The sequence below is a fragment of the Orycteropus afer genome, unplaced genomic scaffold, assembly GCF_000298275.1.
Source record: "Orycteropus afer afer isolate SDZICR_OR568_19922 unplaced genomic scaffold, OryAfe1.0 scaffold00123, whole genome shotgun sequence".
Taxonomy (NCBI): Eukaryota; Metazoa; Chordata; class Mammalia; order Tubulidentata; family Orycteropodidae; genus Orycteropus; species Orycteropus afer.
Genome location: NW_006921710.1, coordinates 4,059,662 through 4,086,879, shown reverse-complemented (window position 1 = coordinate 4,086,879; position 27,218 = coordinate 4,059,662). Strand labels below are relative to the sequence as shown.

General features: G+C 43.2%; 1 protein-coding gene across 1 annotated transcript in view; it reads right to left on the bottom strand.

The window, feature by feature from the left end:
* Window positions 1-12,221: 12,221 nt before the first annotated feature.
* FNBP1 (formin binding protein 1) overlaps window positions 12,222-27,218 on the bottom strand; it is a 207,839-nt gene continuing 192,842 nt past the window's right edge. The window contains exons 14-17 of the mRNA XM_042781451.1: window positions 16,426-16,558; window positions 14,753-14,874; window positions 14,306-14,442; window positions 12,222-12,400 (exon numbers count right to left, since the gene is read on the bottom strand). Of these exons, the coding sequence (XP_042637385.1) occupies window positions 12,222-12,400; window positions 14,306-14,442; window positions 14,753-14,874; window positions 16,426-16,558 (571 nt within the window). The remainder of the gene's footprint in view (window positions 12,401-14,305; window positions 14,443-14,752; window positions 14,875-16,425; window positions 16,559-27,218) is intronic.

Genomic DNA, 27,218 nt, shown 5'->3' with positions numbered 1-27,218 from the left:
TGGTCTGCTTCCTGCATATGGGGAGTTTTGAGAATGGTCTCTAGCCTATGGCATACTTGGACCCTTCATGTAGCTGTGTCGTTGCTTAGCAGCCTGCTATGCTCTGCCAACCTGGGGACTGCCATGTGGATTGGTAACATTGGGACTGTGCCTTTTTACTTGTCAACCTTGGGGCTTCTCAGCCTCAGCAGCCAGCAGCTGTCTGAGTGAAGAAATGCCTCTAGCTCCAGTGGGCTGGGAGCAGGGGGCAAAGCTGGACCCCAAGGTTGAGGGACTTTCACCCAGCTCCTAGAGCCTGGCACTTGAACTTGGACTTAAAGCCTCCAAATTGTAAGAATAAACTCCTGTTTGTTAAGGCCATCTCATTTGTGGGATATTTTTTGTCAGAGTGGCACTAGGGAACCAGAACAAAGGGGCTGTTCAGACTTAGATGCTGGAATCTGAAGACAGAACATGGGTTTTGTTGGCCTCACACACTGAGCTGCAGACAGGAGATGCTCAGTGGCAGGCCACGACTGCCATCCCCGCGGTCAGCTCTGCTTGAGGCTGGGCCTGGGAATCGCTCCAGCAATACCCTTCTCTAGAGGAGCCCAAAGCCACTGCCCACTGGCTTGGGCCAGTTTGTGGGCCAACTGTTACCTGCATCCAAAGGCCTTTCCATCTGCCTGTGGTTTGCTCACAGATCTGTTATCAGAAAATACATTTGCAAGATGCAGCTACCCGGAGTGTTGAGTTCCCTACTTTTGTTCTACTTTAAATTCAGCACACACATTATCCTGAAAAGTCTTACACGACCTAATTTTGTGCCCCAAAAAGCCTTTGGGAAGGAAGTACATGGAGTCTGGAATCTTATGCCCCTCTCGCTATTTTTCCTACTTTGACTTTTCCTATAGCAAAGAGATACTGTTGGTGTGGCAAGGCGAGCTGCTGCTCAGAAGAAATCAATGCCTTTGGGAGGAGCTATGAAAGAGTTAACAAGCAAGCTGAGCAAATTATCTTCTGGAAAGCTGCCCCAGGGATGGAGTCTCGTCCTTCGTCCTTCGACTTGACACCAACAACCAGCCAAGATGAGTGGGCATTTGGAGGGCTGGGACTGGGGGCAGGGCACTTGACGGACTTGATTGGGGCTCAGCTTAGTTCAGCCAGGGATGTGCCCACTGTACGGACTCAGACACAGCAACCCATCCTAACTAGACGGCTGGGCACTGAGAGGATTCTCCCCCATTCCACGGGGAATACCGGGCCCAACGAGGAGAATTAATCCCTGTGGGTGTTTCCACCTGCAGCTTCTGGCCCCTTGGCACTGAGGACAAAGGCACAGGAAGGCCTTTCTCAATTTCTCCTGTACCTCTCGGTAGCCCAGAGATGTCCTAGCTGATTGGAGGTAATTCAAGTACATGCCACTCACCATACCATCAGGACAGAGACCGAAGTATTTCAGTGAGGCCCTAATGGCAGTCCGTGCCTGCGCCTGGGAGAAGCAGCTCCTGACACACACACAGTGGCTGCTTAGGACCATTGGCAGACTTCTGTACCTCACCCTGGATCTCCAAGGGGCTGGCACCACTGATGATGGCCTCCTCTTCCTGGGGAGGGACAGGAGAGACCAGCAGGAGAAGGGCCTCACTGCTCAGGACATTACCCTGCGCTGGTTCTGCCGTTTTCTACAGTCCGCCCCCTCGTTCCTTACTGGAGACTTGTACCATTCATCCTTTGCAGCAGGAATTCAAGTTTTGATTTCTAGGCTGTCCCATGGTGCTCACTATCCAAGAGATTACTTTACCTTTAAAAAAGGGGTGGGGCAGAACACACACACACACACACACACACCCCTGCCTGACAGCCCTGTCCACTTCCAATTCATTCCTTCTTGTTGTTGTTGTTTTGCCGTCGAGTCGGCCCCGACTCATAGCGACCCCTCCTTGGGTTTCCGAGGCAGTATCACTACGGAAGTAGGACTGCCCAACCTTCCTTCCGAGGAGTGGCTGGTGGGTTTGAACCGCCAGCCGTCTGGTTAGCAGGCAAGTGTCTTAGCCACTATGCTACCAGAGCTCCCCTAGTCATCCTCAAATTAGGGACCTTGCTTGTTCCATTTTCACCCACGCTCTGACTTTGGCTTCCACTAGGGGCCCCACTAGTGCTGTGTGGACAAGCTGGTGCAGGTCTGGGTGGGGCCTGCAGGGTGGGGAGGAAAGGGGGCGGGCACCCAAGAGCCCTGGGAGGCAGAGACAGGCTTGGTGATGCCCAGGGCGGGCAAAACTTCCAGACGGACCTGAGGAGCCTGACCTACTGGTCAGTAAGGTGCCTGCTACCCCACCAGCACCTTCTGGTGCAGGAGTTCCTACCAAAGGCAGCCCATACCTTCAGGAGGCTTCCCGAGTGCACCTGAAAACTGCATTATGTGGCGGCACGGCTCCTAGTTACCCACTCCACTGTTTCCAGCCCCATGGGGTAGAAGCGGAAGGTTCAGAAATGGGCCTGGATGGACAGGTGGAGGAGCAGTTCCCCAGAACACTGCTGCTGAGAAGGTACATGAAGATGTGACAAACTGGGCAACACTTTCAAACCTCAGTGAGCTCAGAGCTTGCAGTTACAAATGATGTCCTGTGTCAGAATAAAACAATCTCATGAGAATTTTGAAATAAGCTCATAGCTAACATTTGTGAATGGCAGCAGAGTTTATGAAGAGCTCCCCCAGCCTTCTCCTGCGATCACAGCAGTTTCCACAGGGTGATGATAATCTCACCCTGCCACTGAGAACATGGAGGCAAATCCAGTCCAGCTTCAACACTGGCAAGGTTCTCCAGGGCAGGAGGACCCAAGAGAGAGAAGTGGAAACATCCCATCTCTCACACACAGATAGTGACTACTCTCAAAGTAAGATAAAGCACAGAAATACAGTATCAATAGTCTCCCTCAGTTAATCTTTTGCTGACAACCTGTACAAGGAGGGCTCCAGTTAAGACAATAATAGGTTCACCTTGTTCCTTTGTAACACACAATCTCAAACTATAAAAACAGAAACCAAACCAGCTGTCCACCAACAGACCCTTACTCATGGTGACCCCATGCAGTGCAGAATAGAACTGCACTCTGTAGGGTTTCAAGGCAGCTCTCTAGACTTTTCTTCCAAGGCACCTTTGGGTGGGTCAACCTTTTGATTAGTAGTGGAGTGCGTAACCATTTGCACCAATTCATTGTTCAGAAGCTTTGGCTCACTAAATAGCTTTACTGAGGGTCCTTCCCAGGCACTCATGACAATAGAGCAGTTGGTGAATATATGGCTTTAAAAGCCAATCCCATCAATTTGTGGGAAGAAGCTAAGGTTACAGTGACGTCTGGCCATTATTTGATTTTCTCTTACTGATGACCTCACCTCCCACTTCTCAGCCAGTTAATTGGCAAGTGGCATTAGGGTTGTCCCACCCACACGTGGTATAGCTGGCAATGTTTCATTCCCTGAACAACCATTTTCCTACATTTTCTAAAGAACCTTAGGAAACAGATAGGTAGGGGCAAAAAACAATTGTATCTTCCCCTGAACGGCTGGCTGATGTTTTCAAAGCTAGATAATGAAACAGGGTCTCCTATTGTGGACATCCCATAGTTTCAAGCACAGCCTCACGCCCCTCCCTCAAATTGTCAGGCAACAACTCAGAGCTGCATGCAACTTCGTGCAAATTAGCGAGTCCAGCCAAGCTACCAAGAGGATAGTTCAAGCACTTGTGACACTAGACCGACCACCAATGAGACGTGTAAACAGGCTCGAATTTCATGTCTCCCACAAGGTCCCTAAAAACTAGATTAGCTGCCGTTGAAAATTCCTAGGCCTGCATCAATCTGAATTTCACACCACCAACTCCCAAGCCACTCTGTGGAAGACAGAAAGGGCAGCCTGCTTCTGTAAAGATTTACAGCCTTGGAAACCGGATGGAGGTCACTGAGTCAGAATCGACTCAATGGCAGTGAGTTTGGCTGGAATGTCTCTGACGGCTTCCCCTCAACCCCAGGGAGTGGGGGAGGTGCGTCAAACAAACAAACAAACAAACCAAGCCCTGCTGCCATTGAGTTGATTCTGCCTTGTAGGAGAGAAATAACAACTGCCCACAGGCTGTAACGCTGATGAAATGGACAGCCCCATAGGCTGTAATGTTGATGAAATGGACTGCCCCATCTTTCTCCTGCGGAGCGAGCGGCTGGTGGATTTTAACTGCCAACCGTTCGATCAGGCAAACGCTTAACGACTGTGCTAGCAGCGCTCCTTTGTGTGTGTGTGTGTGTGTGTGTGTAATGTACTTCAAGCTAGCCAAGGCCCAAGCCCCTCCCTGAGCTGATGGCGATGTGACTTGTCTCAGGCTTACGCAGTGAATTAGTGGACTCTGACCACCACCAGGCTTCATCTGTGACCAGGCTCATCTCTTCGTGAAAGAAAACAATCCCGTGATATTGTGCCAGAAGTTATCCTTTTATTGGACACTGAGAGGATTAACATATAGTTACAAGGTCAATATAAGCCTTCCAATGGAAGCACTTTGGTTTAATTCCATCCTCAGAGACAAACGGGCAATTCCAGGACCCTCACGATGGCAATGGACCTTGACAACACTGAAATGCCTCCAAAGGTTAGAATGAGTGCAACACACACGGATAAACAACACATGTAAAGGTGCATCATGTTAAAACAGAATCTCGGGTCATTTTCTAAAGAAGTTTTTGGATGACAGAAGCACAGGAGGCACGGCCAAGCAGCACGGAACCCACGTTTCTGGACAAGTGCTTAGGTGACCGTCACCTTTGCGTGTTCAGTCTGAGTCTTCTGTAATTACAGATGGCACCAAAAGGCATCAGAGGCCTTCGTGCTACTGCTGGTGAGCCAAGCTACAGGTTTATCTCGGCTGTGCAGAGCAACCTAAAAGCATCAAGATGAGAGTGATTAAAAAACCAAAGGAAAATCCCATTGCAGCTTTCCATGCCTTTTTATTTTTTCCTATCCTAAAAAGGAAAAACGGGGTCAATGACAAGTTCCTCCCTTTCATTTGTTTTTAAGTCATTTTCAGGGCAGGCTCTTTAAAAGTCAGTCTTTTAACACAACAATCTTCCAGCACTGGTGGAGAATGACAGGCAGTGTGGAGGGAGGAATGAGAAGCAACGTCTATGATATGGGAAGGGCTCCGTAATCATACAGCAGTGGTCTCACAGTAGGGTTCCCAGAGTAAATGATATATCTCAACTATCGCAGAATAACTCAGATCCTGTAAAAAGCCCAGCTGTACAGCACTGCTTTTTCCACACAGCCACACAGACAGGCAAAAAAGCAAACAGCAAGGCTGAACATTTGAAAGCGCTCATTTTCCATTATTTTTTGGACCAAGGTGGTACAAAAGGAAAAAAAAGAAAAAAAGGCACAGGAAATGCAAAGGGGATACAAGCATATACTGGGTTGAACAGACATTAAAAGAACAAATTACAGTAGCTTAAACTTTGTTCCCTATGTTGCAAGAAATTAATCTACCCTGACCTGGAATACGAAAGGTACAATGCACATGCATTACTGAGGCTCGAAAAACAGATGAAAAACAAACTGAAAAGCCCATTTAGCATCCTTGTAGAGTGGTCAGTTTAACTCGGCGTTGTTCTGAAGTTCCTGGAGATTGCTGGCTGTCTCGCTGACGAACAGCCCTTCCCGGAGCTGCTGGGACCTCACTAAGCACACAGCCGTTGGTCCGCAGAGGCAGGGGGCAATCCCTGACTCTCCTCACCCTGCAGCATCCTGGCTCCAATTTCATCTGCAAACCTTCTTGGCTCACTGACGAGGATGCTACCAGCAGGTGGCCCACTGGGGGCTGTGGAAGCCTGTTGCTCACGCAGCCAGAGGCCTCTACGACTCTCCAGCAGGCGCAGCTCTCAGTGCCCATGCTGCCTCCCCAGACCCCTTGCTGGGGAACGACGGTGAGTGAAGGCTCATGCTCTCTCTCTTAAGCCAGAAGCCATTTCCTCTTCAACTGTCTACCCTGGCCTTGCCTCGCTTGTGGTTTCTAGTCACTGAAGGTTGACCGAGCTGCTCTTGAAGTGTTGTGTGTGGTCAACCCTGGTTTGCTGACAAGAATTATTTTCCTAACTTCCACACATGCAATGAACCGCTGAACAAAGATAGGACAACCCTTAGGACCTGTATTTGCAGTCCCTGCCCCTTTGGCTCCTGGAAGAATTCCTTGTCTTAGATTCATAAATATGGAGAAGAATCAAGAATGCTTGAGGTGACCACCTGGTCGCCAAAAGCGAAACAAAAGGAGCCAAAAACAAACAAATCAATCCACTGCCATCGAGTTGATTCCAACTCATAGCAGCCCCCACTGGGTTCTAAGGCTGTAAATCTTTATGGAAGCACACTGTCCCATCTTTCTTCCACGGAGCTGGTGGGTTTGAACCAGTGACCTTTTGGTTATCAGCCAAATGCTTTAACCAGAGCTCCTTAAACAAAAGGATAAGGCTGCCCAATTTCATCCTTAGGTTTCAGATGGCATTCTCGTTCACAGAAGCGCATAGCCAATTTCTGTTTCTGCACCAAAGGAGAAGAGAAACCAAGCCGCTCTATGGCATGAGTGGCCACAGGTTACACGACTTTAGTTTTTCCTCAAAGATCCATCAGGGAGGGAAACTAAGCTCAAAAAGCAAACTCAGTACACTCACGGTGGCCTGGAGAACACGTGACAAAATGCAGAAGCTATAGCCACAAGACCACTTAAAGGACCGTAAGAGGCATAAGGTCTTTGGTGATGGAAGTACTAAAATCCTAAGATGCGATTCTTGGTACTGAGGGGAAGAATTCTGACTTTGCAATGAGCTAATGCAGGGGTGAGACACTCGTTCACAAAACGCCCCCATCTGCAGTTCTTCTTAACAGGGAGACAACAGGAAAAAGACAGACGGTCTTTGACCTTTATAGAAGATGGACCCAGGCAGGCAGCAGGGTTGCACATATGCTAGAATTTGACATCCAGTTTGGACTCTCCGCACCACTGAAGACAGGGTTCCAAACGAACATGTGTGAGCATGCCCACCCCAGTACCACAGAGGCCCTGGGGCTCAGAAATGTTGAAAAGGCCAGGGTTCAGGATGAGCAGAGAGCCCACAATCAGGAAAGGACCACTGAAGCCGTCATGGACGTTGGGAAAGATGCTGCTGCTTTTCCAATGTCCATGATGTAAGAATAAGTACTTAAAGGGCCTCATGCACCCGGTTTGAGTCTGACCCTCCGTATCCAGATTCTGGCGGTCTCCTCAGGAGACCAGTGGCAGAATTTTCACAAAAGGCACAGTGTGAAATGAGGACCGGCCAGGACCAACACCGGGTGGACTGAGGGCCACGGAACCAGCGAAAAGGAGGGGGGCTTGTCTGGTGGTCTCCCCTTGCCTGTGCAGAGCTGCGGGGGAGGGGAGCACTCCCGTCAGGCCGGCTTGTCCCCCAGAGAGGCGGCCAGGCGGGGCCATGGGAATAGCTGAGCCACAAGCAGCATGCTGTTGAAAGCAGAGGGAAAACGGCAGGCAGCGGAATGGCGCGGGGATGTCATTTCAGGCTGGTTTCAAGTGCTGCGCTCCAGACCAGAGCGGGAGTCTGTTCCCACGGGCGCAGCCGAGGCCTGTGGAGACAAGCAGATCGAGTGGTTTCTCCCGGGAAGGCTCACCCGGAGGCTCTGGATCCCGAATGCCACCTTTAGGAATCTACAACACAAAAAGAAAGAGAAACTGCGTGTTAGACAGGAAGGCAGCAGGTTAGAGGCGGGCCTTTTGCGCTTCACGGCAAACGGCCCCGCCCTGGAGGAGGGGAGGACGGGGAGGGAGGAGGGGGGAAGAGGAGGGAGGGGCGGGGCATCTTTAGCGCAATTGGTTACCACAGGCTCCTTCTGAGATAAGGAACTTTCACCATGGCAGCTGCAGTCGGTGGCTGGGCTCTACTGCAGGGTTAGGACCACCAGCCGGACTATTTTTTAAATAAATTTAGTTTTGAGAGAAAGAACGAGATGCGATCAGCTTCACCCTTTTCACCCAGAAGGAAAATAAAGGGCCGATTCGCTCTCAGTTCACAACGCGTGGCTCTCTAGCAGTCAAGTATTAAATCTTGTGTGAAAAAGAACACTTATCAGTCAATATTTCTTCAGCAGTAAACAGTGAAAGTCCTTCATCTCGAGGAGGTAGAAAAGAAACAAGAGAAACACAGACCTTTAAAGCCCTTCAGTATATAACAGGGTAAGAAACAAGGAAGGTGATACCATTAAAAAAAAATAAAAAAGCATTTGGCTAGGAAGTTCCCATTACTAAAGATGCAAGCGTTAAATACTCATATTACACAGAATAGCTTTCTGGGAAAAGTGAAACATCATTTAAAGTACACAACACTGAGAAAATAGAATGTTTATTAGAGAGGCAGATATGAGGGTACAACTAGGAGATACCAGACATTCTTTTCTTGTAGAATAAGAACAGAAAGAAACAGTCACGTTGGCTGTATTCAAACAAACTTACTCAGAACCCAAGTGTCTAACAAAGTCAAGGTGGAGCAGGCAGCAGAGGAGCTAGCTAGTGTAACAGTCCTTGCGGCCTCCCCAGCCGTTACAAAAACAAAAAGGTCATTAGGCAGCAGAATAACCAATAAAACAAACTGATAAAAAGAGTCAAACGTTCAAACAACTAGATCGGGTAAATTTTTAATTTGCAGTATATACAAATATACTCTGTGGGGGGATTTATTTAACAGAAAACAATTGGAAACAAAAACCACCACAAAAGAAGTCACAATCCAGTTGACCAATTGAAAATGACACTCGTCTAAATATTTTGGCAATTATTAAATAACCACATCTTAAGAAACCACACCAAAAGTGCACTGGCATTATTTAAAACAAAACAACTGGTTTGAATTCCGGGGTCCCAGAAAGCAACAGCTTTCCCCCGCCAAGGGTGTTATTTGGGGTGAGGTCTGACAGATTTATAGACAAGGCAGGGAGGCAAGTTTCTACACACACATTGTGAACCAGTCAGGCTATCTCTAAAGGCAGTGAAGAAAACTTCATCAACCACCCGAGATTTCGTTTGGTTTATTTTTCTGGAGAACTGTTGGAAGAAAACAAAGACACTGCCCTGGGTGGAAATGGAAATTCCCCATGCTTTGGGGACTGTTTCAATACTTTTGCTACTACTTCAAACATTGACTAGAGGAACTGCAACTACAAAATGTCTTTAACTGTTCAGTCACTATTACATATATTCACTTGCAGGGGCTGAGGCACACAGTTTAAAAGAACGACCATAAATTTATGCATACAGTCTGCTCTCTTTTCCACGTCCTATGCAAACCAATGGAGCTATTTTCAGAATTAAATGTGCACAACTCCAAAGAAACAAACAAACAAAACACCTTCACAGAACACCATACTTCTCAAGGCAGGCTTTTAAAAGCTAATGTTTGTCTTGTCCTGTTTTCGGCTTCTTCAGTGTTCAGCTGGCTTTCTCCAATAGTTAACAGCCTGGAAATGACTTCATCATTGGATAGGAAAGTCAGATTTAACATCTTAGGTCTCCCATTCATTTGGTTACATGCCTAAAGTTCATAACCTCCTTAAGAAGACAAAAAAGACCCACTGCTTCTGAGACGATTCCAACTCCCAGTGACCCTGCAGGACAGAGTAGAACTGCCCCATAGGATTTCCAAGGCTGTAATCTTGATAGAAGCAGACTGCCTCATCTTTCTTCCTTGGAGGGGCTGGTGGATTTGAATCACAGACCTTTAGAGTAGCAGTTGGGTGTTCTAAGCACTGTACCACCAGGCCTCCCTGGTGATCTCATTGAAACAAATGTCCATGGTCAGCTGATTTTCTTGGTTCAGTACTTAAAAAGGAGAACTGCAATTCCCACCGTGAAGAGGTCTGGGCTCAAGATGGTACTTTTACTGTCAGCAGAGGCAAACAATCCAAAATAGGACAAAAATTTTACAACATTTTAATAATCTATTTAGATAAAGAGGTAGTTTTTTTTGTTTGTTTGTTTGTTTTTTTTAAATCAAGCTGACCAGTGTTCATTTCCTGGCTTTGACAGTATAACCCCCTGCCCCCCCAAATAAAAACCCCAAACTCACTGCTGTAGAGTCGATCCGACTCACAGCAACCCCTCCTTGGGTTTCTAAGGTGGTATCACTATGAAAGTAGGATGCCCCACCTTCCTTCCAAGGAGTGGCTGGTGGGTTTGAACTGCCAGCCTTCTGGTTAGCAGCCAAGTGCCTTGGACACTACACCGCCAGAGCTCCCTTTGATAGTACACTATAATGTATAAGATGTAACCTGCAACCATTGAGAAAAACTAGGAGGTGAAGGGTATGTGGGCCTCTGAGAATCCATAATTATTTAAAAATTAAAAGGCTTTTTTTTTTTTTTTGGCTTTTGTGTTAAGTCAGAGTTTCATTAAGTAAAGATTACTAAATTCCGTTTTGGTAGCCCTTGTGAAATATAAGGTAACTCGCTGTTAGACTCTTCAAACACAGACCATCTAGAGCAACAAGCACCTATAACTCCTGCCAGTTTCTATGCCCTGTTGAACTGCTGTAGCTTTGAAAATCGGCTTTAAATTGTCTTGCACTTATAAAATGAGCCAATAATGTAAAGACAAGAAGGTAATTATCCTATTTAAAAGTAGAAAGGCCATGACTAAATAATTTTCAAAGTCAAGTAAAAAGACATTCTAATTATTCAGTGCCTTGATTCTGACCCACTTGTAGCCAGTTCCTATGACTGGGTATGAAGTCTCATTACTGGGCACAATTAAACACTGGGCGTACCTGTCTCTGCACGGGACCAGTTTCACTATCTAGCCTTCTTCTTCCTCACCAACTTCTGTGTATATTCCCATGTGGCCCAGATTTCTTTAAAGAGGATGAGAATTTTTCTGGCTAAAGTTAATTATGTGTTTCCAAACATGAGCACTTATGCTTGCTGCTTAAAACAATTTCCAGTGACTTTAAGCTCAGAGTCTTAAAGATGCCAATGATTAAACACCCTGTGGCCTGCCAACTTTGAAAAGTGGTGTGTCTGTGTGTGGAAGGAGCCGCTCCCCAACTTGGTCCTATTTACAGAGCACCTGGGGAAGTGTGAGCTGGACGCAGCTCCATTTGCCAGAAAACCTCCCACAGAAACAGATTCAAATGGGAGAACTTACAAAGAAAGGGAACTGAGGCGTGGACATGGACTGCTTTTACGAAAGCTGATCTAAATGGCATTAACACATCTGATCACCTGGGTCAATTTGGTGGAGGGAAGATGAATCAGGCGGTATGCAAAAATCAACTGGCTACTTGACCATACTTTTTCAGAATTCAGTTGGTTGCTTGACATAGATCAAGACAGAGTAGGATAATCTCAACAAACAATGATCCTAACTGTGTTTCAGTAAACCATTTTCAGAAGTAAGAATTTAGAAATAATAATGTTCTTACTTTTTTAATTGAGGAGTCCATGGGTGGTGCAGACAGTTAATGTGCTCAGTGCTAACCTAAAGACTGCAGATTCAAATGCCCCCAGAGGCACTCAGAAGAAAGGCCTGGAGAACTATTTCTGCAGAAAATCAACCTTTGCAAACCCCGTGGAACACGGCCGGGGTCGCCATGCACGGCAGTCAGCTCCACAGCCACTGTTTTTTTCTTTACTCAAGAAGGGGGAGATTTTATTTTATGACTTCCTCTAAGATGAATGTAAAATTCAACAAACTAGCATAGTTCACTTAATATCAAGTTACAAATTGTAACATTCTAATGTGGTTCCACTAATGGTGGCTACTAGATGAGTAAGGGACCTAAAGTCTTCTGCAGCCCCGTGATGTGATATGCGTGCACTTTTAAATTCAGAAAACTGATTAGAAGCTAGAATGTGACTTTTTTTTTTTTTAATCTACAGATGCTGCCGAAAGAAGACATATTTATCGTATTTCAAATGACACAGGTGTAAAATGGCAGCTGGCAGCTTTCCACATAAAACTTCCTCCCAACAAGTGAAACTTGATAATAGTCAAAATGAGCCAAGCAAATTCAGGAGTTCGATCCCTGAACGCGCACTGTGCGTGTGCAGGAGAACACGGACTGTGATGCTTTCCCTCCGGGCTTGTGAAGAACTGCCTCTAACAGTCATGGTCGTGAGGAGAAACAACTCCAATGGTTTAAACAATTTTTTCTAAGTGGTATTAAATATAAGTCTTAGCACCTTTGGCATTTTTGTCCAAATAGACTTCGACGTATGAAGTGGGAACGTAACCCTCTTCATCTTCATTTCTGCGAATGCGGGTCCACCCATCACCTTTGTCTTCCTCTATAACATACAATGTTTCACCTTCAGCTACAGAGATGGTTCCTTCATTCTGACCTGAAAAAAAGCAACAGTCAGAGTATTTGAGGAAATTCCTGTTAAATTCAGGTAAAGAGCCAACAGGGACTTCTGCGATGACACGTGAGGTCCGTGAAAAATTCACCCTTTTGACTTCACGCATGCAGTTAGCACTGATCCCTTACACTGCCCCCAAGCACTCTCTTCCTACACAGGAACCTCCAAGTTCTTACTTTAGGTCTCTCTAAGGCTTCTTTTCTAATTCCTCCAAAGAGCCCTCTTTCTTCTCCTTCCCGCAAACAATGGGTAATAAGCCTTTGGTCTTCTCCTCTAGTCTAACTACCTCCCCTGGATTTCTCTTTTTGGAAGAAAGTACTCCCACACCTTCAATCACACCTTTTAAAGCAATAACCCTGTATCTCCTGCTCATACTTCTGGTTCTTTTTCGACCTCCTGCTGCACATTTCCACGAGGTTGCCCTTGCCCCTGAAACTCAGCAGGTGAAACTGAACTCACTGATTTTCTCCCAAACGAGATCCCCCTTCAGATTTCGTATTTTAGGGGCCAGCTCCATCCTCCCAGGGACGCAGCGTGGACTGCCTCCCCTCTTTGCTCCTGACTTCCAATCCGCTGCAGGTCTGCTCAATTTGTCCACTGTAGCTTCTCTCGTGCCCACTCCTTAATGAAGACCCCCATGGCCGTTGCTAAGCTAATTTCAAGTATCCACTACACCCCAGCTAGTATTCTGAAAGACAAATTATATTTTAAGGAGCTATTAATAGGGGTACTATGGGGGAGTGAAGGAGCTCTGGTGGTACAGCAGTTAAAAGCATTTGGCTGCTAAGGAAAAGGTCAGCGACTTGAACCCATCAGCCACTCCGTAGGAGACAGATGAGGCAGTGTGCTTCCATAAAGATTTACAGCCTTAGAGACCCTATGGGGCAGTTCTACTCTGTCCTATAGGGTTGCTATGAGTCAGAGTTGACTCAGTGGCAGTGGGTGTGGTGGTGGGAGTGGGGGAGGCTTGGACGTGCAGTAAAGCTGCGAACATTTAAACAGGTATTTCTCTTTCTGGTTTTGTCACAAAGAACATCTCAGGGCTTTCCCAACTTATCTGAGCTCTGGATGCTTTTGTTTCTTTCTTACAGCACCCTTAGTGACCATCTGCAGGACACTGTTTCAAAGGTCATCAGTTTGGGAAACACTAGCCTAACCTTTCTAACCATGGTTTTTTAATCCACCCTAAATATACGACAATAAATCTAAGGCACAGCACTGATTATGTCAACACCCTGCCCAAATACTCCCCACAGCTCCTTTCCTTGCTATTTGCCAGATAAATTAAACCTGTTTCTCCCACCTAGGCCCCCCACCTTTGACATCTCCCTCTGTCTAGTCTTATAGTCCACTATTACCACCTAACACATCTAAGCTGCACAATGAACCTCCCGCTCTCCTCATTTCCGTGTTCTGGCAGTGTGCGTCCCGCTGACATACTGCACCCCACGTTGCTTTCTAATCCTCTTTAAGGAGTTGCCCTATAAACTCCTCCCTCACCCTACCCCTCTTCTGGAAAATACTGCAGGCTGCCTTCTCCTCTATGCATAACTACTTTATTTCTGTAAGCACGGGTGCCACCCCATTCCACCTGTGTCCCCTTTACAAGAAAGGAGCTCTATAAATATTAAATAGATGGGTAAAATAATCTTTATTCCATATTCTGCACTGCAGTTAAGCTCATCGGTCATTGTTAAACTCTACAGACCATGAGTCAAAATAGACAGCCATCAACCAAATAATAACAATGCCATCATTAGAACAAAGAGAGTAAGATTTAGAAAAATTTAGAAAGCTTCAAAAGATAGTTCAGATCACAGAAACAGAAGAGGGACTCAGGATTGGTTGATTGAAAAAACAGGGAACTTAGGGCTGATGTGAAGTCACCTTCGAACGTGTAGAGAGCTTTACAAGTCCCGATGGCGGGGAGGGGCTCCTCGTCATCAAATTCGTCATCGAAATCTGTGGCCAGCACCTTCACCTCACTCTCCTGACTTTGCTCCTCTGTGTAACTGCCATCCGGGCTGCTCAAGAAAGAAAAACATACAGCAACTATAGCGACTGACTTCAGTGAGGACGTGAAAGCAGTCTGTTCAACAGCAAAGCACTTGCAACCCCCCGAGTTGTAATTAATAGCATCTTAAACCATTCTGCATGTTAGATCACTGTTCCATGTTGAATTCTAAAATCACAAGTCAACCATCAGAGGCACTTGGGTATTGAGCATGTGTATTTGCTCATTTCCAGATTTCAGAATTTAGGAATAAATACAAAGCAAAATGACTCCTTTGCCAGAAGGCAGGCTAGCAAAACAGTGTTGTACAGATACTGTACCTCTCCCGGTCCTGGGCGCAGTTATTGACTGATGGCGGGTTTTGGGCATCATACATTCCACTCTGTCGGCGGGCCTGGTCACTTCGCGCAGGGAGCCTGCCTTCAACTTCAGCTAGCCAGGCCTGAAAACAAAAACGATTCAGGACTGTGGCCTGAACTCATCCAAAGACTCAAGGTCATTTAAACCAACGTGAAAAGACTGCATGGGCACAGAGTCTCCGGTGTATTTGCATTTGTCAAAGGCAACTGCTTAAATTCATGCAATGCTGGAGAAGTAGAAGTGAAATTTGTATTTATGCAACTGGGTACAATGTGGCAGAAAGAACACTGGCCTCTGTTATACTCTTGGGCAGCTGTATGATTGTGGACAAGTCACTTTTAATCTCTTTTGGTTCCAATATTTTATGACCATGAGGTCAAATTGGCATTGCTTGCACTCAATTTGAAAGCCATACTTCCCTTTTTACCTTTTTTGAATTATACATTTTTTATTTAATAGTGGAGAAACTTGTATATCAGACAAAGTGGATGAAATTATCTTCAGCAACATTTGCAATAATGTAAAGCAGACATTATGGGTTGAATTGTGTCTCCCCCAAAAGATATGGCAAAGCCTAATGCCTAGTATCTGTGAATGTGACCTTGTTAGGAAAGAGCGTCTTTGCAGATGTAATTACTTCACATGAGGTCATACTGAGAGTTGGCCCTGATCCACTACAACTGTTGCCTTAATAAGAAAAGGAGAAGAGATGCAGAGACAAAGAAACAGAAGCAGAGGGAAGATGTCCCTGTGAAGATAGAGGCAGAGACTGGAGTGGTTTCCACAAGCCATGGACCAGAAGCTAGAAGAGGCACGGAAGGATCCTGTAGAGCCTCCAGAGAGAGCAAGGCCCTGCTAACACCTTGATTCTGCGCTTCGAGCCTCCCGAATTTTGAGAGGACAAATTTCTGTAGCTTTTAGCAACCCAGTTTGGGAAACTAATGCAGAAGGCAAAAGAATAAAAATAATCAGAAAGTAGTATTTCTAGTTGCTAATAGATCAATCAATCAAAACTTACTAACTTACTGATAGATTTTAAAAAGAATGAAAAAAAGCTACGTGTGACTCTTCCTTGCTAGAAATAATCAATTCTGATTAGAATTACTGACTTATTTTTCCATGCTCTGCAGTCTTTAAATTTAGGGGGAAGAAAGAGGCTTTGTGTGCACACCTTCCGAGTGTGCCTCTTACATACATCACCTTTTGATGATGGGTGTTGGTAAAGGACAATAACATACTTCAACTGATTTTGTTAAACTCCCTTTTTGATTCACTGAGATGATGGAGGATGGTATACTTCTGATTATATCTATTATTAACATGAAATGAAGCAGAGCAAACAAGTGATATCCTTACATAATAATAATAATAATAATAAACCTCTGTATACAGATATACCCTTAAACAGTTTTAAGGGGCACATTTAAGATGGGATATGCCAAGAAGGAGAACATTCAATGCATGACAGTATTTTTCCTTTTACCAAAACTCGGGAAGCAATCTGACCTTCCACGTTTTCTCCCTCCTAGTGAAAGAAATGGTGATGTTCTACATTATACACTCAGTGGCACCTATTTCTTTTTTTTTCCCCACAAAAAAAAAGAGAAAGCTTTTCAAGAACAGCTTTTCATACCTCAAATTTCTGGGCCTCTAGTCGCAGTTTTTCTATATTTTGGCCAACTTCTGTTAATTTGTGATCCAAACTGGCTGGGTCTCCCATCTGAGGATTCTTTAGGTAGACATCTTTCATTTTTGTTATGGCGTCTCTGAAAATAAGGATGAGCAGGGCACTGTAAAGGTTATGTTGTCTATTATATTCCCCTACTGCTCTGAAACCATGTGAGTGGGAGTGGGAGAAGATTATATCTAAGTGTAGATTTGAAGGGAATACTTCATTCTAAAAATTCCCTAGAAGAATTCTGCTACTTCACTGGGTCCTAAAAAGCATGTGCATCTAAGATGCAACTATTGGTCTCTTCTTGTCCAAAGCAGAGAACAGTGAAGAAAATCGAAGACCCAAGGAAACAACTGGTCTAATGGACTCACACACCACATGAACCCCAGCCTCTATGATCCCAAGACCAGAAGAACTAGATGGTTTCTGGCTACCACTGCTGACTGCTCTGAAAGGGGTTCTGGATAGAATGGGAGAAAAATGTGGAACAAAACCCAAAATCATAAAAAGACCTGGTTTGCTGGTCAGATAGAGACTGGTGGACCCTGTTCCCAGCACCAAGACTATGGCCCTTGGAAACCCTTCAGGCCTGTAATGAACTCACTTCCATGGCTCAACTTTCAGCCAAACAACCGACAGGTGTACGAGGTGAACACCACCACCCAGGAGGAACGGACTCCTTAGAACTATCAACCATATGAAATCAAAAGGAAAGCATCTGCCAGGGATAAAGCTCAGATGGCAAGAAAGGACGGGAAAGAAGGATGAATGCAAACAGGGAGGAAGTAGGAAGAGTGCTGTTTACACTGTGGGAATTGCAATCAACCTCACAAAACAAAATGTGTATGAACTGTTGAATGGAAAACCGATTTGCTCTGTAAACTCTCATCAAATCACAATAAAAAGTTAAAAAAAAAAAAAAAAAAAACTCTGCTACTAAAATCTGTATAACCCAGAGATTGATTTTTAAATTTCTATCATCTTTTCTGAGTAGTATCTCCCCTTGTCTCCAGCAAGTGAGAGACAAATGGATCCTGCCTTTTCCCATGCCCCAAATGATAACAGCAAATTAAACCCAAGTATCTCCAGTGCACATTCTTCATGCAAACCAAAGCTGCAGATGGCATCTTAGGTCTTGTGGGAGGCAATATGTTTTATCTCATGAAGAAGCACAGTTAATTGCTTTGGAAATTTCATTATACAGCATTTCAACCATTAAGAATGAAATCAAATCCATGGCTGGTATTCATGACAGGCAGGCAACAGGGCCTTAGAGCTACATATTTCAAGATTACACACCCTGCCTGAAACCATGTTTTAGAGGCTAACCCACAACAGCCAGACGGAGGAGTCCCTAGGAAAGCACTGCAGGCATGTTTAGGGGTTATCTCTAGGGGTTAGCTTTACTCCAGCTTAAAGACACTTCTGTCAGCGTTAGAATTGTTCAAGGGTTACAGCACATGACTCTTGGTGGTCAACTACAATGCGCTTCAGCAAAAGAAAATCCAAACCAATCACACAACACAAGGACAACAAACCAAAAAAAAAAAAAATGTATTTTGAGTCATGTTAAACTGGGTTTAACTGAAAATATGGCAATAACAAGAATTTCCACAAATCCTCACCACCTCTTTACCCACTGACTAGCATTTGACCCTATATAGGCTGTCTCTTACCCATTAACACTGATGCACTGTCAGCTCCTCCCTGAGCACCTCCATTTGAGCCCTAGTGCCTTCAGGAAACCCAGCCCCCTTATCTAGTTCTACTTTCTTTTTTTATAGTATGTACCACTTTCCAACATTATATAATTTATTATTATGCTTACTGTTTATCATCTGTCTCCTTCTACTAGAATAAAAGCTCTATGAGGGCAGGGATTTTTTCTTTTAATTTTTATTGTGATTTGGGTTAAAGTTTACAGAGCAAATTCATTTTCCATACAGCAGTTTATACACATTTTGCCTCCTGACACTGACTGAAATTTCCCATGATGTAACAGCTCCCCTCCCACTGCTTCTCGATAGTTAGCTCTTCCCTGTGTCCTTCCTTCCCATGCACTCCTGCCTCCCGAGCTGTCTCCCTGTGCATACACTGCCCTTCTGTGTTCCCATGATTGTTCTCTCCAAGGAGTGTATCTACTTAATGTAAATGTTCAGCCCATAGAGAGCTCAAAACCAAAAACCAAACTCAATGCTGTCAAGTCAGTCCCGACTCATAGCAACCCCTCCTTAGGTTTCTGAGGTGGGATCTCTACAGAAGTAGATTGCCTAGTCTTCCTTCCGAGGAGTGGCTGGTGGGTTTGAACAGCCAGCCTTCTGGTTAGTGGTCAAATGCCTTAGGCACTACACCACCAGAGCTCCCCCATAGAGGGCAGGGGTTTTTATTTTGTTAAGAATGTATCCTAGTACCTGTTAAATAGTAGATGCTCAATAAATGTTTGTCAAGTGAATAAATGTTCCTACAACAAACTGTACTATCGTCCACCTTTACAAAAACTTTCTCGACTCCATTGCCTTTACTTCCAGCCACTACTCTATTCCTCAACAAAAGTCTTCAGGGTGTTGTCTCAATTCATTATCTTCAATCCCTCTCCTCTATCTTGATCAATCTCTCCAGAAGTTTATCAATTTTATTAGTCTTTTCAAAGAATCAACTTTCAGATCTGTCAGTGTCAGTCCTCTGTTTCTGTTATTTTTTTTTAAATTAGTTTATACTCTTTCCCTTAGTATTTTCCTTCAATTTAATTTGCTGTGTCTTTTCCAACTACTTGACACAGACACTTTGCTCAGTGAGTTTTCACTTTCTTTACTCCTAATATGCATGAACTCTCTATCTCCCTTTATAAGCACAGCATTGGTGAGAGTTCAGAAACTGATCTATAGAACATTTGTTAAAGTTTACTTCTGCTCCACAGGTTTTCTAATTTCTGTATGATTTTTTCTTTAGTCCATCAGTTATTTAGAACTACATTTTTTTAAAAAAATTGTGATTTGGGTAAAAATTTACAGAGCAAAATTCACTTTCCAAATAGTAGTTCACATACACTTTGTCTCATGACATTGACTACAATTTACCACAATGCAACAGCTCCCCTCCCACTTTGTCCCTATAGTTACCTCTTCCCTGTGTCCATCCCTCCATGCACTCCTGCCCCCTGAGCTGTCTCCCTGTGCATACACTGCCCTTCTGTGTTCCCATGATTGTTCTCTCCAAGGAGTGTATCTACCTCGGATAAATGTTCAACTTACACACCTGTCTTTTGTTTGGCTGGAAACCACAGGTGTGGGTTAAATTCCAGACCTGAAGGGCAGCTAGGGGCCATAGTCTCAGTGGTTCCACCAAGCTCTATCAGACCAGCAAACCTGGTGCCCCCCCCTCCTTTTTTTTCCCTAAATGATTTTGGGTTTTGGTCCACATTGTTCTCCCTCTCTATCCAGGATCTCCTCCATAGATCCCCCTCCGAGTGGTTGACAATGGTAGCCAGGCACCATCTAGTTCTTCTGGTCTCATAGTCATACAGGCTGCAGGTAGCATGGTGTACCAGAAAACTACATTTCTCAACACTGAATTATTGTTTTGGTATCTAGCTTAGCAGCAAGGTTCAGATAACATTTGTTGTTGTTGTTAGGTGCCATCAAATTGGTCCCGACCCATACTGACCCTGTGTACAAGAGAATGAAGCACGCCTGGTCCTGCATCATTCTCACAATCGGTGCTATGTTTGTTTGAGCTCATTGTTGCAGCCACTGTGTTGATCTATCTACTTGACAGTCTTCCTCTTTTGCACTGACCCTCTATTTTACCAGGCACCCTTCCAGAGACTGGTTCCTCCTGAGAACATGTCCAAAGTACATGAAATGAAGTCTCACCATCCTCACTTTTAAGGAGCATTCTGGCTGTACTTCTTCTAAGACAGATTTGTTCATTCTTCTGGCAGTCCATGGTATATTCAGTATTCTTTGCTAACACTATAATTCAAACGCATTCTTCATCAGGCTTCCTTATCCACTGTCCACCTTTCAAATGCATATTAGGTGACTGAATATCATGGTCTAGGTCAGGTGCACCTTAATCCTCATTAAGGGTGATAACATACCCTTAGTGATATCTAGCCTTTGATGTTTGTTGAGTCTTGCTTCATGAAACCAGCATATGATCAATTTTTGGAAAGGTTCGAAGTGTGCTTGAAAAGAATGTATGTTCTGTTGTTGGGTATGTATGTTGATTTTATTAATTGTGTTTTTAAAGTCTTCTATAGTCTCACCGACTTCCTGTTAATCTATTTTATCAATTGCTGAGGGAAGTGCATTACAAATTCCCCACTATTATGATGTATTTGCAGTTTTCATACTTCTGTCAGTTTCTGCTTTTCTATATTTTGAATGTATGCTATAACAGACATACACAGATTTAAAATTTAAAAAGCTGATCATCTTCATCTTGAGTAGGGTTTTTTGATCTGAAGTCAATCATGTCTGATATTAAGAGAACCACTCCAGTTAGTGTTCACACAGTGTATTTTCTTCTTTCTTTTACTTTCAACCTTTCTACACCTTATAAGTTAGAGGTGTCACTTGGAGATGGCAAATCGCTGGATTTTCTATTTTTAACCAGTCTGAGAATCTCAATTCTTTAATTGGAACATGTAGTAGGTTTACCTTTAACATACTGATTTATTTTAATTATAAACACTCCTGTGCCAGGCACTATCCTAAGAACTTTACCTACATCGACTCATTTGATGCTCACACAAAGAGGACATATTAGTCCCCTTTTAAAGAGGAGGAAATGGAAGTACTGAGAGGTTAAGGAACTTTTCCAGAGTCCACAATAGTAAGGTAAGAAGCTGGATTTGAACCCAGGGTGTCTGGAGTTGGGAGTTTTAAATCTACCTTCCTTCTTAGATACACTCCTTGGAAAGAACAATCATGGGAGAAAGAAGGGCTGTTTATGCACAGAGAGACAGCTCAGGGGTTGGGGATGCATGGAGGGATGGACACAAGGAAGAGGTAACTGTCGAGAGGAAGTGGGAGGGGAGCTGTTGCATTGTGGTGAATTGTGGTCAATGTCATGAGACAACATGTATGTGAACTGCTATATGGAAAGTGAATTTGCTCTGTAAATTTTTACCCAAATCACCAAAAAAAAAAAAAAAAAATCTACCTTCCTTCTTTGTGCTTTTGATCTGTCCTGCAAATTTTATACTTTCTTCTTTTTTCTTGCCTTTTTGGATTAAGAATCTTTTGAGGTATATCTCCTCTGCTCAAAAGCTTTTTATGTATTTTCTGTTTCTCCTGCACAAAAATGTAAATTGCATGAAAGCAGGGGCTTCGGTTTTGTTCCTTACTTTACCCTTAGTGCCTAGGATGTAGCCTCACTCACAGTAAATGCTCAACGAGCAGTTGTTAAGTGAATGGCTGGTTGTGATTTACTTTATTGCCAGTAAAGGCTGCCCCAGAAGTTAAAACATAAACCAGGTTCCATGGCCATGACCTAAGTGACAGTGAAATGTTCTACACTGGACAATTATTGAGACAATTAGAAAGAAAGAATAGATGTTTTAAATCTGACAACAGTCTGTAAAATATAATTTCAGATAACTGAGCCATAACTTCTTACTCCAGCAGGAAATTAACTGCTATCTATCTCATTAACAACAGGAGGTTTATTATATATTAACCCTCTTTACATTTGGTCACACGTGGCACGAAAAATAGAAAACTAAAATTTTCACTTCATTAAGTATATTTCTAATACAAAACTGGGACAAAGATAATTATACTGTTACTATTTTTTGTCTGCTGTAACTGTGCTGTAAAATGACCTGTTTGTTAGTGATTGCTCTCCCAGATGTAAAGAATAACACATACTGTTTCTTTGTATTTAAACGACATTGCACAATCAAAAAAAAAATTTAAGATGCGTAGTTTTTATTACTTCAGGAGTAGGTGAAGCCTATAATCATCATGTCACATCAAGAAGAGAATCTCATAGGCTGAGTTCTCTGAACTTGGCTTCATGGAGTATCTTGAGGTCTCAGGTTAGGCGTTTGATGGGGGCAGGAGCTTCCTGTACCTGTCCTCACCCGAAGGACTCTTAACTCCACCATTTCAATCTTTGTCTTCACACTAGATTTGTTGTGGTTGTGTGCCACTGAGTCAAAATTGACTCATGTTGTTGTTGCTGCTGTTAGGGGTCATCAAGTCGGCTCTGACTCATAGTGACCCTATGTACAGCAGAATAGAATTTTGACTCATAGTGACCCTACATGACAGAGTAGAACTGCCCCACAGGATCTCCTAGGCTGTAATCTTTATAGAAGGATTACTGGTGGCACAGTAGTTAAGAGCTTGGCTCTAACTGAAAGATCAGTGGTTTGAATCCACCAGCCCTTCCATGGGAATCAAAAACATTTTTTGGAACATTTTATTGTGGTCTGCATGCAAGTTTATAGAGCAAATTCATTTCCCATTCAACAATTTACACACATTTTGTTCTGTAGCGTTAGTTGCGAACACCTCAATCCTCTGGTCTCAGGCTAGTGAAGGCTGTGGTTCGTGTGGTCCATTAGTCCACGGGACTGTTTCCCTAAGTTCTGATTTTCTTCATGCTTTTCTTCTCCAAAAGGGAAGAGACTAACAGTTTTATGTTAGACGACCGCTTGTAAGCTTTTAAGATGCTAGTCATGACTCACACCAAAGTAGGTTGTAGAACATTGTCTTTGTGGATTATGTTATGTCAATTAACCCAGATTGTCTCCCAAGACTATGGACCTATACCCTCAAACTCAGTGACTCAGTCCATTAACGTGTTTGGGTCTGCATACCTTTGCCCTCTGTATACTTTACTGTATACCTGGATGTATTACAGCACATACAAACACGTATGTAGAAATAGCCTCTGTAATACCTATATATGCTCACGGGTGTACTCCCATAGACCATCCCACACCTGTTCAGTCTACATATCCACCTATGTATCCACTCGTAAATTACTGTTTGCTGTTATTGTTATTGCAGGACTGTGTATATAACAGTATTGACCATTGTTCCTTCTACTTGTACACCTCCCAGTGTCCTCTAGCCTTGGTCATGTTGTACTGACCTCCCCCTTATTTTGTGCTGCCTTTCCCTTCATCCAAGTTTAATACATGTCTACGAGCCAGTTAGCGATTTTCCCTCCCTCTCCCTCCCATGGTAACCATAAAGAATGTTCCTTTCTGTGCACAAACCTTTTCTTGACTTTTTGTAACAGTAAACCACTGTCATCAAGTAGATTCTGACTCATAGCAACCCCCACTGTGTTTCCAAAGCGGTGAATCTTTATGGAAGTAGATTGCCCAGTTTTCCTTCCGAGGAGTGGCTGGTGAGTTTGAGCCTCCAGCCTTCTGGTTAGCAGTCAAATGCCTTAGGCACTACGCCACCAGAGCTCCCTTTGTAATAGTGGTCTCATACAATATTTGTCCTTTTGTGATTGACTTAGTTCACTCAGCATAATGTCTTCCAGGTTCATCCATGTTGTAAGGTTTTACGGATTGTTATACTTTAATGTTGGGTAGTATTCCAATGTGTGTATGTACCATAATTTATTTATCCATTCATCTATTGATGGGAACTTAGGTTGTTTCCTTCTTTTCACTATTGTGAATAATGGTGTGATGAACACGAGTGTGCATGTATCTGTTTGTTTCATGGCTCTTGTTTCTCTAGGATGTAGGCCTAGTTAGTATTGGGATTGCTGGATCATATGCTATCTCTATTTCTAACTTTTTAAGGAAGCACCATACTGTCTTCCACAGTGGGTGTACAATTTTACACCAGCAGTGCAGGAGAGTTCTAATCTCCCCATATCCTGGCCAGCATTGGTTATTTTCTGCTTTTTTGATCATTGTTATTATTGCCGGGGTGAAATCATATCTCACTGTAGTTTTGATTGTGCCCTTCTTGAGCCACACAAGTGTTTAATTTTTAGGGGATCCCAGTCATCTAATTTATCTTCTGCTATTTGTGAATTTTTAGTTATGTTTGAGAGACTATTTATGCCATAAATTCAGACCCCTAAGTTTGCCCCTATTTTTTCTTTCATGACCTTTGTAGTTTTGTGTTTTACATCCAGGTCTCTGGTCTATCTTGAGTGAGTTCTTCTGCACTGTGTCAGCTATGGGTCCCATTTCATTGTCTCCAAAAAGATACCCAGCTTTGCCAGTACCATTTGTTAAAGAATCAATCTCTTCCCCATTTAATGGATTTTTGCCCTTTGTTGAAGAACAGCTGCCCAGAGGGAGATGGATTTACTTCTGGGTTCTCAATTCTGTTCCATTGGTCTATATGTCTGTCACTATACCAGGACCAGGCTGTTTTGACTACTATAGCTGTATACACAAAAAAACCTCACTGCCATCAAGTCATTTCTGACTTATAGTGACTCCACTGAGTTTCTGAGGCTATAAATCTTTTTGGAAGTAGATCACCCCATCTTCCTTCCATATACTGTATACTGTATTCCCTACATTGTAGGTGTATAGCAGGTTCTCAGATCAGGAAGTGTGAGGCCTCCTATTCTGTTCTTCTTTAGTACTGCCTTTGCTTTTCTGGGGTCTCCTTTCTTTCTGAATCAAGTTGGTGATTAGTTTTTCCATCTCTTTAAAGAATGTTGGTGCAATCTGGCTCAGGATTGCATTACATCCGTAGATTGCTTTGGATGTATGGACATTTTCACAGTGTTAAGACTTCCTATCCTTGAGCGTGCTCTTCCAGTTATGTAGATCTCTTTTGGTATCTTGCAATAGTGTTTCTGGATCATTCTCCAGAATAGACCATATGTTAGACCACAAAGCAAGCCTCAGTGCAATCTTGTATTTTTGGTTAGGTTTATTTCTAAGCATTTCATCTTTCTGGTGGCCATTGTAAATGGCATTGTTTTACTGATTTCCTTTTCAGAGTTCTCTTTGTTAATGCAGAGGAATCGGATTGATTTTTGTATGCTGATCTTGTACCCTGACACCTCACTGAATCCTTCAATTAGTTCCAGTGGCTTTCTTGTAGGCTCTCTGGGATTTTCTATATATAGGATCATATCTTCTACAAATAAGGGTAGCTTTACTTTTTTCTTACGAATTTCGATGCCTTTTATTTCCCTTTCTTGCTTTATTGTTCTGGCTAGGACTTCTAATACAATGTTGAATACAAATGGTGAGAAAGGGCATCCTTGTCTGGTTCCCATTGTCAGGGGAATGCTTTCAGTCTATCTCTGTTGAGAATAACATTGGCTGTTGGTTTTGTGCTTATGTCCTTAATTATGTTGAGGAATTTCCATTCTAGGCCTATTTTGCTGAGAGTTTTTATCAGGAAAGGGTGTCACATTATATCAAATGCCTTTTCTGCATCAACTGATATAATCATGTAGTTATTTTCCTTTATCGATGTGGTGGATTATGTTGACTGTTATGGATTTTGTGGACCATCCTTGTATACCTGGTATGAATCCTACTTGGTCATTATGTATTATTATTATTTGTTCATATGGTGTTGGATTCTATCAGTTAGGATTTTGTTGACAAGTTTTGCATCTATATTCATGAGAGATATTGGTCTATAATTTTCTTTTTTAGTGGTAGCTTTGCCTGGCTTTGTTATCTGGCTTACGCCTGTGTCACAGAATGAATTGGGAGGATTCCATCCTTTTCTATGTCTCGGTATAGTTTGAGTAGAACTGGTGTCAGCTCTTCTCTGAGTGTTTGGTAGAACTTGCCAGTGAAGCTGCCTGGGCCAAAGCTTTTTGTTGTTGTTGTTGGAGTCCTTTTATGACCTCTTTCATTCTTTTATTATGGATCTGTTCAAATTTTCTACCTCAGTCTGCGTTAGTTTAGGTAGGTAATGTATTTCTAGAAATTTGCCTAGTTCTTCTAGGTTTTCGAATTTGTTGTAGTACAATTCTTTATGTGTTATTCTAATTCTCTCCTTCTTTTATTTGTTAATTTGGCCAGTGGTCCGTCACTTTTATTAATCCTCCCAAATAATCAACTTCTACTCTTGTTGATTCTATTATATTTGTATTTTCCATTTCAGTTAGTTCTGCTCTAATCTTTATTATTTCCTTTCTTCTGGAAATTATGGTTTTTTGTTTTGTTTTGTTTTTTTCCTCCTTTTCTATTGAGGTTGTGAAGTTGTCGATTTTGGCTTTATAAATTGACCTTTCAGCATTGCTTTTGCTGTGTCCCAAAGGTTTTAGTATGTTGTGTTTACATCTCATTTGATTCTAGGAAATTTTAAATTTCATTTTCTACTTTTTCTATCACTCAAAGGAACTATGGTAGCATAATGCCTAAGGCATTTGACTGCTAACCAGAAGTCTGGCGGTTCAAAACCATCAGCCACTCCTTGGAAGGAAGGTTGGGCAATCTACTTCTGTAGTGATACTGCCTCGGAAACCTAAGGAGGGGTCGCTATGAGTCCGATCCAACTCGATAGCAGGGAGTGAGTGAGTGATTTTTAAGCAGGGTGTTATTCAGTTTCCAAGTGTTTGATTTTCTTTCCCTTGTTCTTCCTGTCATTGTTTTCTAATTTTACATCTTTATGGTCTGAGAAGTTGCTTTGTATTATTTCAATGTTTTTGAATTTACTGAGGCTTGCTTTGTGATCTGTTCTGGAGAATGATCCATATGCACTGAAAAAGAATATATACTTTGCTGCTGTTGGGTGGAGTGTTTTATATATGTCTGTGAGGTCTAGTAGGAGTTCTGGTAGCAT